This window comes from Zootermopsis nevadensis, unplaced genomic scaffold (assembly GCF_977971745.1).
Source record: "Zootermopsis nevadensis isolate Lab colony 2312 unplaced genomic scaffold, Znev_1.0 Znev_ptg000046l, whole genome shotgun sequence".
Classification (NCBI taxonomy): domain Eukaryota; kingdom Metazoa; phylum Arthropoda; class Insecta; order Blattodea; family Termopsidae; genus Zootermopsis; species Zootermopsis nevadensis.
This window is the reverse complement of record NW_028259178.1, coordinates 445,117-457,600: the sequence shown is the minus strand read 5'-3', so window position 1 is coordinate 457,600 and position 12,484 is coordinate 445,117. Positions and strand designations below refer to the sequence as shown.

At 39.9% G+C, this 12,484-nt stretch overlaps 1 protein-coding gene across 8 annotated transcripts in view; it reads left to right on the top strand.

Annotated features, from left to right (window-relative positions):
• The window catches only part of Use1 (Vesicle transport protein Use1), a 216,326-nt gene extending 205,019 nt beyond the window's left edge, over positions 1-11,307 (top strand). For all 8 annotated transcript variants that reach the window (XM_087360794.1, XM_087360793.1, XM_087360795.1 and 5 more), the window contains 6 exons: positions 1,637-1,686; positions 2,373-2,451; positions 3,501-3,648; positions 4,896-5,071; positions 7,615-7,756; positions 10,021-11,307. In XM_087360794.1, coding sequence (XP_087216920.1) covers positions 1,637-1,686; positions 2,373-2,451; positions 3,501-3,648; positions 4,896-5,071; positions 7,615-7,756; positions 10,021-10,061 — 636 coding nt within the window. In that variant the 3' untranslated portion in view covers positions 10,062-11,307. The remainder of the gene's footprint in view (positions 1-1,636; positions 1,687-2,372; positions 2,452-3,500; positions 3,649-4,895; positions 5,072-7,614; positions 7,757-10,020) is intronic.
• Positions 11,308-12,484: the final 1,177 nt, after the last annotated feature.

The window sequence follows — 12,484 nt, the reverse complement described above, 5'->3', positions numbered from 1 at the left end:
TGGTTTAAATTGTGCCTTTTTATTTACAAGACTTGAGAGATCAGATGGTAGACTGTTGAAAATGTTGATCCCTGCATAATATGCACTCTTCTGAAAACATGAGAGATTGGCAATTGGTCTATGAAGCTGATTTTTGTTCCTTGTGTTGACACGGTGTATAGCAGAATTAGTTTGAAAGAGTTCTTGGTTATTTACAATAAAATTCATTAATGAGAATATGTATTCACATGGAAGAGGTAAGATTTCTAATCTCTAAAACAGACTTCTACATGAATTTCTAGGTTTGACGCCAGCCAATAATCTAACAATTTTCTTTTGTAAAGTGAATATCTTTTTGATGTTTGATGAATTTCCCCCCAAAATTATTCCACATTTCATTAAATAGTGAAAATAGGCAAAATATACTGATCTGAGTGTGTCAGTGTTGCTGACATGCAACAGAGACTAGTACACATAACCTATACTTCACGGGTCATTAAAAGTGCATGAAAATTGGTAATGTACTATCACTTAACACTTCTGCCAAATTGCCAAGTGCCCCAATGCCAGCATCAGCAGTAATGCTTTCATTTATTGGAATGATGTTGGCATACTCACTGACAAAGCCGTGGAACGTTACATTCCATGAGCTGCGTTACTTTTACATTTCTGCATGCCCCGTTCTACGGTCTATTGTGACATAACTTTCAGTTTTCCCAACGTGTGGTGCTTCTTCCAAACTCTGAGGTCTTATCGCCATTGCCAGCTCTGTGATGATATCCTGATAGTACAGCTACGCAGTCATTCCGGACAGTACCCACTGTCTTGCGGACGCCTCTCTGCAAGTCCTCGTGGTTAGGAAGTTGTTACAGGAGATGAGTTATGGTTTCATTACCACGCCTCACAGAAAGAGGCAATTCATGCGGTGGAAACATGGCGGAAGCCTTCGGCTCAAGAAATTTCAGACTGACAGGTGGTCTTCTGGGACGTGGAAGACATCCTGCTGAAGGAGTGACTTCCCCAGGGGGCAGCATTGAACACTGACATTTACTGCAACATCCTCACGTGTCTTCATCATTTCCCAGACAGCGATGACTTGCAGAGTGGTGTCCGCAGGCATACGGCCTGAAAGACTGCTTTGCTGCAACTATCAGGAAGTTAACAGGAAGATGGCGATAGAGCGTTGGCCTCTGTTACGAGCATATGGGGTGTATTGAAGCGTAATTGTGCGGCTGTCATCATCTCTCAGACTGAGATAGCTGTCTTCTGGGATGTAATGCCACGTAGTCTGGTAGACGTTTACTTCACACGCTCTCACCTGATACTGACTACACTCCCCACTGCTGAGCCCAAGTAGCAAGGACCTCTGAAACATTGATGAACTTCTTCCAGACTACGTAGCGTTACAATCCAGAAGATAGCCATGTTCAGACTTGAAGCCACGAAAACCTCAAATCCTGTTTCTCAGCCTGTATTCCAGGAAAGTTCCAATCATTTCTGAACAAATCTTGTAATGATAACTCTACTGGAGGGTAAGAATAATTGTAATCAGTTTAGATATTGACCTTGAATGTTTGGACTTGAAAGGAGAACATTTTGTTTGTTTCAAATTATCATATTCTTTGACCACTTTCATGTTCACTTGGTTTTCTTTCAGTACATTGGTGCTCTTGATGAAATGGTGACAAATCTTCAGAAACTTCCAAAGTAAGTTCGACCTTTACGTATGCAAACATCGGCCACGATGATGAAAGACTCTTCTGCGGAAGATACGCTTTATTAAACATTCAGCCGCCTGACTCGGCTTGTGGCCCGAGAGTCTTTCATCAACTTTAGTCACGTTATACATTGGTCATGATGTCTTGTAAACATACGCATGACGCGAAGGCAGTTTCTTCTTTCTGTAGCTCTCACATGAACCAGTAGGAATGCAGTGAACCAATTTTCATACCATGCCAGCTTTGAAGGATTTATATCTTCATGGACAAGTTATTAGCACTTCTGCTCTGTATTTGAGACATTCCAAGCCCAAATATCAGTTCAGAGGCCACAAATCCTGACTGAGGCCTTTTGTGGTTTTCCTCAGTCCCCCCAGACCCATGCAAGGATCTTTTCAGTTATTCCGCGGTGAATTTCTTCCGCTGCTATCAATAATTCAGCTATATTTTGAATGTGCTCTTAATGAATGGTACGGCACCTTGTGTGCAGCATAATTTGTTTATTCTTCCACGTAATAGCAGTTAGAAAATTTTCGTTGCCTTGCCAGAACAATTTTTCATTACAATTTCCACCAGTTTTCTGAATCTTTAAAGCTACAATATATTGGAGACACATACGAATGCGATGTGTGTCACATATTGAAAATAAAATTAATATTCATGTATGTCTTGCAGCAAACCCAGCAAGGATACAATGGCTGAATACATTAGAAGAGTCTTGTTTCTCAAGGGAATTATCGAGACACACAAATTGGTGAGTCACCTGTGCCGTACGTATTTTAACGGCAGATTACGTGGTTAAAAATTCAGAGTATGTATAGTTTTGTTAATATTCCTCTCGCGTTGTAACAGAAGGTTGGTTTAGAAGTTCACTTTTGTGTGGGAAGCATGAAAACAGAAGCCCACTTCGCACTACAAGCGTAATCCTGTAGCTGGCCGACGAACCGCGTGTTCAGCTTCAAGACGAGTTACTGTATCGCCCTTTGACTTCGGTATTCCTGTTCTGCTGGACTGAGGTTACGGCTCCTTTACCCTTATTTTCCAATCTTTTGAACTGATGTCAGGCAAAGTTTTTGGTATTCTCTTTGGCTACTACAAGATGTTTGAATTATATAACTATTATTGTTACTTTTACTATGAAATTTTCAAGTTTTCCAAATAAATGAATATCTATCAGCCGTTCTGTCACCTTCATATTGAGAAGATAGTTGTGTTTTGTTTAGAGATGCTGTTCTTTCTGGTTTGTACGACTATAACTAATACATACGTCATATTCTTGGTCTTTCGCCACTAAATATGCTCATCGCATCATCCCCGTACTGCCACGAACTCGGAGCACTAGATACAGTTTACTACTTAACACGTCAAGTAGGTCAGATTCTGTATTCAGAATATCAAAAAGCACTCTCGTCCTGAAACTCGCCCACTGTCCCATTCTCTGGCACTGGACAGTTACAGTCATGAGAGAAGTATTATTTATTTTGGCATCTTTTAAATTTCTTCTGGCTGACGAGACTTTGAATGCGTCACGTCATTACCATATAACTGCAACTTGACAGACTCCCAGTGAAGGTAAACTTTGTAGGGTTGATGCTGATAAAGATCACAGGTGGAATGCAAGGAGCTGTAAAGGAAAGTACCGTGTCGTAACCGCCGTAAGATTGCTCCGAGTGGAGAGGTGCCTAGTGGCTCGATGGGATGACGCACGTTACCTGGAAAATGCTCGACAGTGTGATGTGCAGGTGGTAAATGTTAACTGCTTTACTGTATTTATTAACATCGCTGTGTCTGAATGTTCACCAGACAAATCCCGCAGAAAAAATTGTGGCAGTGCAGCTTGTTCCTCATGGACCGGCAACGTCGTCAGAAGCAGTTACTAAAGAAATCCACCAAACGACTGCATCAAAATATGCCAAGGAGCTTCGGGAACAGCTTCTTCAGAATGGATCAGGTATGGCATGAATGAAGATGTGACAGGAGTTAAGAAAAGTGCTTGGTCGTGGGGGTCAGTGAGGGCTTGCATACAATGGAGATACTGGTTACTGTCATCTTTTCTGACAGACTTGTATAAGATTTGAGGTTCTCATGCTGTAAACTGATAGTGATGGACGTAGTATGCAGGTTGAATGATGTGTGAACAAACTAAGACACAAGATTCATTATTATTATTATTATTATCCAATTGTTTGGTTGGTCCACAAACAGCCAAAAACTTCAGGCGTGTTGCCGTCATAACTCGGATGCTTACTGGCCAGGTGAAACTGTAGTCACGGCTCGAACCACGAGATGGGCGGCTACAGCGTGTTGGGTTCGTGCACACGCAATTAAGAGACAAGTTCTATTTTTGTTTCGAATTTTAATATGTGGTTTGTTATTTAGAGTAGTTCTATCTGTTTTGACTTGTTGGTTCCACAAAATTGTTATTTGGTTATCCTGATTTGTCCCAACTGCCTTCTGGATGTCTTCATACCGATGCTTCTTTTCTGACTCTACCCCAGCTTTCCTGCAGATTATTATTATTGTTGTTGTTCTTGCTGTTGTTATTATTATGATTATAATTATCTGTTTCTTCTTTCCTTCGTCATCATCTTCTATGATTGTTGTTTTAAAGATGTGCAAATCATTAGAGTTTCAGGATGTTCGAGAAATTATGTTTGCCCCAAGTTTTGGTTTAAAGTGCGGAGAAATATGTTGTTGTCGCTATTTGTCTCTGTACATCAGATTCTCTTCTCAGGTTGAACAGAATGCCTGAAAATATTGTCATGTTATATTTTTATAGCACTTAATATTGGAATTTTTAATAACATTTAAAGACCTATTAGCCATTCAGGATTACTGCTTCATATGGACATACAGAATTGGGTGTATTATGGACCAAAAAATTGTTTCACTAAATAAATTTGAAGAACTTGGTAAGATAAACATTTTATGCCTTAAATGTTTGGTTTACAGTGGTAAGTAGTTCTTTATAAAATTATTATTTATATTTTTAGCAGACTTTCTGATCAGACTCTGGCATGAAGCTTGTGATTTCGACAAGAAGGGCAGCCGGTCTTTGTTTGTGGAAATAAACAGAGGCCGCATTTAAGGAAATGTCCAACATTTTTGGATGTCTGCATGTCTCTGATTCAAAACATGTGCTCTGGCTGTGAATTTTCTGTTCTCAAATTGTGTGCAAAAATGTTTTTTCGCTCTCAGGATCCGACAAGAATTTGAGGCAAAGGAAGCAAAAGTCGGGTGGTGAAGACCTAGACGCGCTGATCAAGTACCACCATTCCATGCAGGAAAAGATTGCAGACGACATGCTGTTATTGGCTCGTAATCTCAAGGAACAGTCTCAGTTAGCAGGCAGCATCATCAGAAGAGACACAGAGGTATGTTACTAGCAAATGCTTTCCAGACTAATTTCCTTAAACATCTGAAAGCATAAAAATGCCCTTATGTTAGTTACGTTAAGGCTTAATGAAAAGGTGCAGTGGGAAAATTGTCTGAAGACTGAACAAGATCTCACAGTGGCGAGTATGAAGGTCACTTATGATCTGAAGCTTTTGCGGTGATGTAACCCAATAAAATCTTCTCGGGCGATCAACCACATCAAATGGTTGATGATGCGGACACAGATGGTCCCTCAAACGTCAGTTTCTTCTTTCAACCATTCGACGCGCCCGATCGCCCGAGAAGATTTTATTGGGATGACGGTGACTGCCCTCTTCGATGTTGCATTGTGTAGCCTCTTCGTCCTGATGATGGAGGCTGTAAGCACCTGCAAAACATCAGTAAACTTGTGCCAGACTACGTGATGCGTCAACCTAAAGATTACTGGAACATAAGTCAGTCTTTCTTGCAGTTTCCTGTTTTTAGGCTTATGCTGTCATTTTTATTCATGCAGAGAGCCCCATTACCCACTGATGAGAGGGACAAGTTTTGCCCCCTGAACATTTCTCTGAGTACGATCGTGCAGATTTTCAGTCATGCCTGTTCTGAATCAGAACCCGAAGGTTTTTTGTCACAATCACTGACTGAGCTTTCATTTAATGCTTTTCACTTTCATGGAGTCGATACTGTTCGTCTTCCTCAGTAATTTTTGACATAAGAATACATTTCTGAAGATATGAAGGAAGTTTTGCATGAAATGTTTTTACACAAACTGTGGAGACTTAATATGTAGTTTGGAGATTATTTTTGTCTAGCCACGTGCTTCGTTTATCCCCAGAATACTATGTGAAAGTACTAAATAGACTGAGGAAATCTGATACTACTAATCTGCACTGATAGTACCATAGTTTTGTTTGTTAAGTGTTACAAATTCACACTGTGGCAGCCAGCCAAGGTACAGGGAGGGAAGAGGAAGTGATGAGGCATGAGGTGTCATGCTCCCCCTTGCCCTTTTCATCTTCCCTTCCCCTCTTGATGTGATTTAGCCCAGGCTTGCAGATATTTTGTGTCCAGTATAACTCCATGAGTAGAAATCATCTTCTGCAGTTACTTAACCCAGTTCGTCCCAACCCATTATCAGAAACTACTCCTTCATATTGCCAAGCCTTTTGTGTAAAAATCTGCTCCATACAGAAAATGCTATTTTGAAGCTAGAGCCCCCCCCCCCCTTTCCCAAATAACTTTTATCATTTTATCACTTTGTTATTTCAATTTCAATATTACTTAATAATATTTTTAATGAAATTTGTTATTATTTATCTTCAGTAGTCATTCATCGTCTGGTTCATAACTAAGATGCGTCTTAGTTCTTGATTTGATGCTTTTGATCAGATTGATAAAGCTGAACATTGGGTTACAGTGACGGTCGTTGCCTTAGACTGGAGACATTAATAAACAGTTCTTTCGTATCAGGTAATGATTTTTCATCATGTAGTCACAGAGTATTACGTAAATATATTTGGGCCCACAAAACACATTTTCACACAGTACGTAGCCCACATGCCATGTTTTACGCTACTACTTTACTAATTGAGTCACATGAAAGCTGATAGCTCAGGCAGTATAATGACTAGCTACGGGCCGGATTACTGAGGTTCAATCCCGCCAGGGGGCAGAGGATTTTTTCTCTAGCCTCTGGGGCCCACCCAGCCTCCTATCCAATGGGTACTGGGGTCCTTTCCCAGGATAAAGCACGGCCGGGGTGTGATGCTGACCACTCACCCCCATCTAGTGCTGAGGTTAAGAATGAGTAGGAGCTACACCTCCTCTCCCCCCAAATGACCTACATGGTGTGTAGCAAGACTGCTTTACTTGCCCACTTTCCGACAGGTGTTACGCAACACATAGTTGTATGGAACACAGACAACATGACCGGATCTTTTTCGTTATCATCTTCATATTTGTGGGTCATTCAGTAACTTTTTTTATTGCTATAAGGTGAGTCTGTGTCTCTATGGAACTGGACCATTAATGATCCCATTGTCTATCCTCCAGATTAAGTATGAGTGAATATGGAGTGGTGGCAGAGTGATACTCACAGGTTAAAACTGAAGGATTTGGAGAAAAGTCCGTCCCAGCGCTACTCTGTCCACTACAGATCCTGCATGGACTGACCTGGGCGCAAACCCAATCCTTCGCTGTGAGAAGCGAGTAACTAACTGTCTGACCCATGACATGACCAGTAATGAAATAACACGAGAATTGTTGGCTGAACTTTTGCATTTTAAACTTCAGTGTTTTGTTTGATGAATTTTGTAGTTTAAGTTTCTGACACGCTGAAATCAGATTTTGAAGCAAAAAAAAAAAATTATTTTTCAGTGCTCTTTTAAGCAGTGTGTCTTGTGTCTTGCATTGCCGTTAAATAATTCAGTAATGAAAAAATTAATAATATTTGAAGGGTAAGTGACCGTTCTTGACACCCATATCAATGTGTCATCATTCGAAGTTACGCTGTCTTCATACTGATGCGTGTTGTGTTTAGACAGTAGGGAAGTCATCAAACATGGCAGACCACAATTTTGCCAGGCTCAAGGTTGAATCGGAGCGACTGGAGGAGCACAGTCGGCGCGCTTGCAAGTGTTGGATATGGGTTATGGTTGCTGCCGTTGTAATAATTTTTATCAGTAAGTTATTGACTTTATTAAGTACATCCTATCTGTAGTAAAACAAGAGATGCCGTTGCACGTAAGATGTCGTTTGGTATCGCACGTGCTTTCATTTAATATTTTCCACGAAACAGTTGAATTTTTCACCTAAGTGTCACCGATTTTTGTTAAGTTTTCTAAATGTCACGTGCCGATGGCGGCTTGATATAAATCACAGCCAAGTAATTTTGTAGCAGTGAAGTAATACTTTTGGAATATGGATGATTTTTTTTTTTTCCTGATTTACAGTACAATTATTTTATTTGCTCTTTATTTTTTAAAGTCATAAAATGAGGAGTTGTGTCAGAGCTGTACCTGAAGCTGCAGTTTACCAAGAAATTTCAGACATGGGCAATCATGTACTTACGAAGCCAAAAGTGTTGAACCTTTTATATTGGTGAAACACAAGATTATCTCGCTGCTGCGTTGTTTTATATTTTTTCCGATGGCAATGTTGAAAGAAAATTAAATTGTGAGAACATGTGTCTCTAAGCAAAACTAGGACTGAACTACAGTTGTCCCAAAAAGATGTATACACACATTCAGTATTGGCACTTAGTGAATCGGCACATCCAGTGTCAGGCGTTCAAAATGACCACCGTTAGCTTCGTAGGACAGTCGACACTGGTGAGAAACAGACTGGCAAGCGGCCGCCAAAGTTGTCGCTGGAACGGCTGCACAAGACTGTCCACTTTCATGCCGGAGCTCTCAAGTGCTGTTGGCTTTGTGCTATACACCACGTCGTTCAAGTAACCTCGAAACAAAACATCTGGTGGGGTTAAATCTGGCCATTGTGGGGGGGGGGTCACTCAACAGATCCTCTGCGTCCTATCCATCAGTTGGGAAAAGTGCTGCCAAGATAGGCTCTGATGTAAGTAGAATTTCAGGTTTTCACGGTGGTGAGTCTGGAGGTGGATTTCTTCTGGGTTGTGCTGTGTAGTCTGGTTGAAGTTCACTGACGTGTCAGAGGTCCTTGCTGCCTCCATCATTGCCCAGATGGAGACAGCAAGGACCCCTGAAACGTCGGTAAACTTCTACTAGACTATACGGTGCAGGAACCCAGAAGATCTTCAGGCCCTGACATCAAGATGGTAGTGTGGGGGTGCCCCATCCTGTTTATACCCCATGTCCTAATCTCCATACAGCTGATGAACTGCGGGAACAATGGATTCCTAAATCATGTTGAGGTACGCAGCACCAGTCACTGTCCCTTTGAAGAAGTACAGTCTCGTATGTGGGATTTTAGGTTTTCACGGTGGTGAGCCATCTTCAAGTACAGTCTCATGACACACCACACCAGACTGAAAGTCCTAGTAAATTTACCGCTTGTCGACATAAACGTTCTGATCTTCGGAAGACCAGTACGCACAGTTATACCAGTTCCCTGTACCATTCAGCTTAAATGTCACCTCAGCAGTCCAAACAAGAAATTGTGCATCCTCACGCACCTAACTCTGAATCCATTCACAGAACTCTAGTCTGCTGTAAGAATCATCTTCGGTCATTGCATACAATAACCTTGGCTTCTACAACTTTATCTTGGCTCTTATGAGAATACTTTGTCGGCAATCATGTAAACCGCTGTAATGCCGTAGCAGAAGTGTCCTCATTCGGTGATATGCACAGTTAGGTTATGTAACCACATCGCTGCATACACGTGTCCTTCACAGTTCTGTACATCTCAAATTTATCTCAAATTCTTGTAATTGTGAGTCATGTTGGAGGCGTGGTTTCGCATTCATGTGCCCACCATCTTCGAACTTCAAGCGCATTCTCTGATTTCCAGTACCACTTCAAAATTAATTTGTGTTGCTCAAAACTCAATCGACCCTCCACCATTTTGCATATCTGATTCATGGGAAAAGATTTTGTGGTGCCATCTGTTAAGTGTAGAACACGCGTAGATTGTTAACAAGGTTAATATTCCTTGTTGTAATGTGTATACATCTTCTTTTTTTTTTGGGACACCTGCGTTTCCTTCTCTGATCTCAGTTGTGTAGTACTTTACTCAGTTTTATTTTTGGAAAGTGATTGCAAAATAATTACAAGGAACTTTCTGCGCTTGGAACAAGTCGATTTGCATGTCAAAATTGTACCATTGGTGCTGAAGTAAATTTCAGATACACCGAAACAAAGATAACGCTAAGACTTGAGCATTGTGCAACTAGGAGCTTGTCACTCGGAGGAGTTTGGTTGAATGAGGAAGAAGTACTTCATAATGCATCTTCTTTGTTTCTTTCCAGATATGGTACTTTTCATGAAAATTATGAAGAAAAAGTCTTGAAGTTTCTACCATCCATGGAAATTGCACAGTATTTATTAAAATTATGTAACTGTGTGTGTGTATAAAATTCCATTCTTCCACTGTATCTGTCAACCTGTTACATATTCAGGTAGAGCATACAGGATCCGTATCTTTATGCATATTTGACGTTATTGGGATGATCCACATTCAGTGATATCACTCTCTCTGTATGGAGCAGGAAATTCTTTGAAAAGTCGATCGCATACTCTGCTTATCAAAGAACAGCCCATTTCATTTATGGAACTCAAAGGTTAATCACCGTGTTCACAAAATCCGGCTGCCGGACTCTGTCCTGGGCTCGCTGTCGAAGTTGGCTATTCAGCAGGAAGCCGTCTTGGACTGTCGCTTCGGTTCCCCGCCATGTCCAGGATAAACAGGTGAACAATTTGTGTGTTAGGATTTGAGGTTCCCAAAGCAGTGAGTTCGAAGACGACTGTCTTCTGGATTGTTGCACCGTGTAGTCTGGTAGAAATTTACTGACGTTTCAGAGGTCCTTGCTGGCTCCATCATCAGGGCGATGATCACGCTCAAATGTCTAAACTTCTACCAGATTACATGGCGCAACAACCCAGAAGACAAGTCGTCTTTGCTCATCTTTGTGTGTAATGTCCTGGGAGAAAGATGTAAATAAGTTGTTTGCATTTAAACAATTAATTATTTTAAATTATATAGTTAACCTTTGTGTGTGCATTTATGCCTTCAGAAACTTATTATTCCATGAATTGTTGTTTCTATTTGATATTACCGTCTTCTGGGTTGCATCAGTGAACTTCTACAAGACCACGCAGATTCATAACTTGGTGACATTAAAATAGTGTTTGCAATAAGTCATAAAATTAGAATACATATTTTATAACTATGATTCGTAAGATTTCTCACATTATGAAGAAAGGTTTCATATAAAGTAATTGTGTGATACAAATAAATCCACCCAGTAAGTACAGTAGATAATTAAACCATCCATTTAGATTGTATGAAGACAAGAAGACCTTAATAAACATCTTGACCACGTGAACATTAGAAATAATGAAGGTTAGAAAACAATTATAACTGTAAATAAGAATTGAGGTTCTCACAGTGCTGAGTACTAAGATGGCTCTCTTCTTAATTACAACTTCGTTATTAACACGAAATAAATTAGTTTCCTCCCCAGTCAAGAACAATGAATATGGTGGTGTAATATTTACTACAAGTAATGACAGAAAAATAAACGTGTTGGAACCGATCTTTATATATTATGTCAGTTTTCTTCAATACTGGAAAGTGTGTCCCTTCTATAACCATGCATTCCACAGATGTGTTGTAACAGGTATTGCGACGCCTTCGAAACGTGCCATTTTTTAGAACGTATATATGTTAGGTCTAACCTAAAAAACTAATTCCGATTGAACATGGAAAAGAATTTGTGTTTTACGTATTTCGTAAATTAAATTAATTAACCTAATGCTAACATTCGAAGGTCTGTTTAATGTAATTATAAATATCGAAATTATTACATTTTAAAAAATTAAAATAATTCAAGTTGGAAATTACGACGTTAAATATACACCAGAGAGTACTATAAGTTACTTGAAGTTCACACAGTTTATACACTTCCTTCTTGAGAGCGACTTCCTGTTTTACTTTGGTTTGAGCATGAGATTATCTGTGGTACAGGTAATCGGATGCAGTGCGTGACAGAGCTGTTCGGGGGATGGTTGTGGGAACAACCAGCAGGTGAACACGACAAGTTTTAAAACGAGGACGCTGAGTTGTCAGTTGAACGTGCTAGGAACTGATACAAACTAAATTACGTGTTCTTCCGTGATAAATGGCTTCATAGTTATATTATTTAAACAGCTTGTTAATTTAGTAGAATTCTGATCACGTTTTCGAGGTTAGTTCAAACTGTGAAAGAAGAAGACGAGGTGTTATCACTATTTCTACATGACTGGTGAGTACACGAACCAAGTAATTCTTTACATGGAACATGCCATCCCATTTTCCTAATTATGTCTTCTGTTTTGCTTGATTGGAGAATGTGCCTATATTATTGTACGCGATGCAAAATAGTTTCTGTACCTGTCTAGAATTTCTATAACAGACTAATTGTTCATGAAATAAAAATATTTCCGGACACCTATTGGCAAAATAGTAAAATGTGCCTTCTTCCTACAAACATCCATGGCCAAATGTATTTCAAAATGCGCTTTGGAAATCCACGTTGGAGTTTAATTAAGAATAACTGACAACTAAGTCCATAGATTAGAGTCCTTTATGAAAAGTTGAGAGACCATTATTTAGTAGAGAAGTTTATCGATTTTTTGGAATACGAAGGTTTATTTTCGTGTGCACATGGATTAGCCACTAGCTTCTATCCTATCAAATTCATAGTTACCAATTTTGTCAATTTATAACTCTTA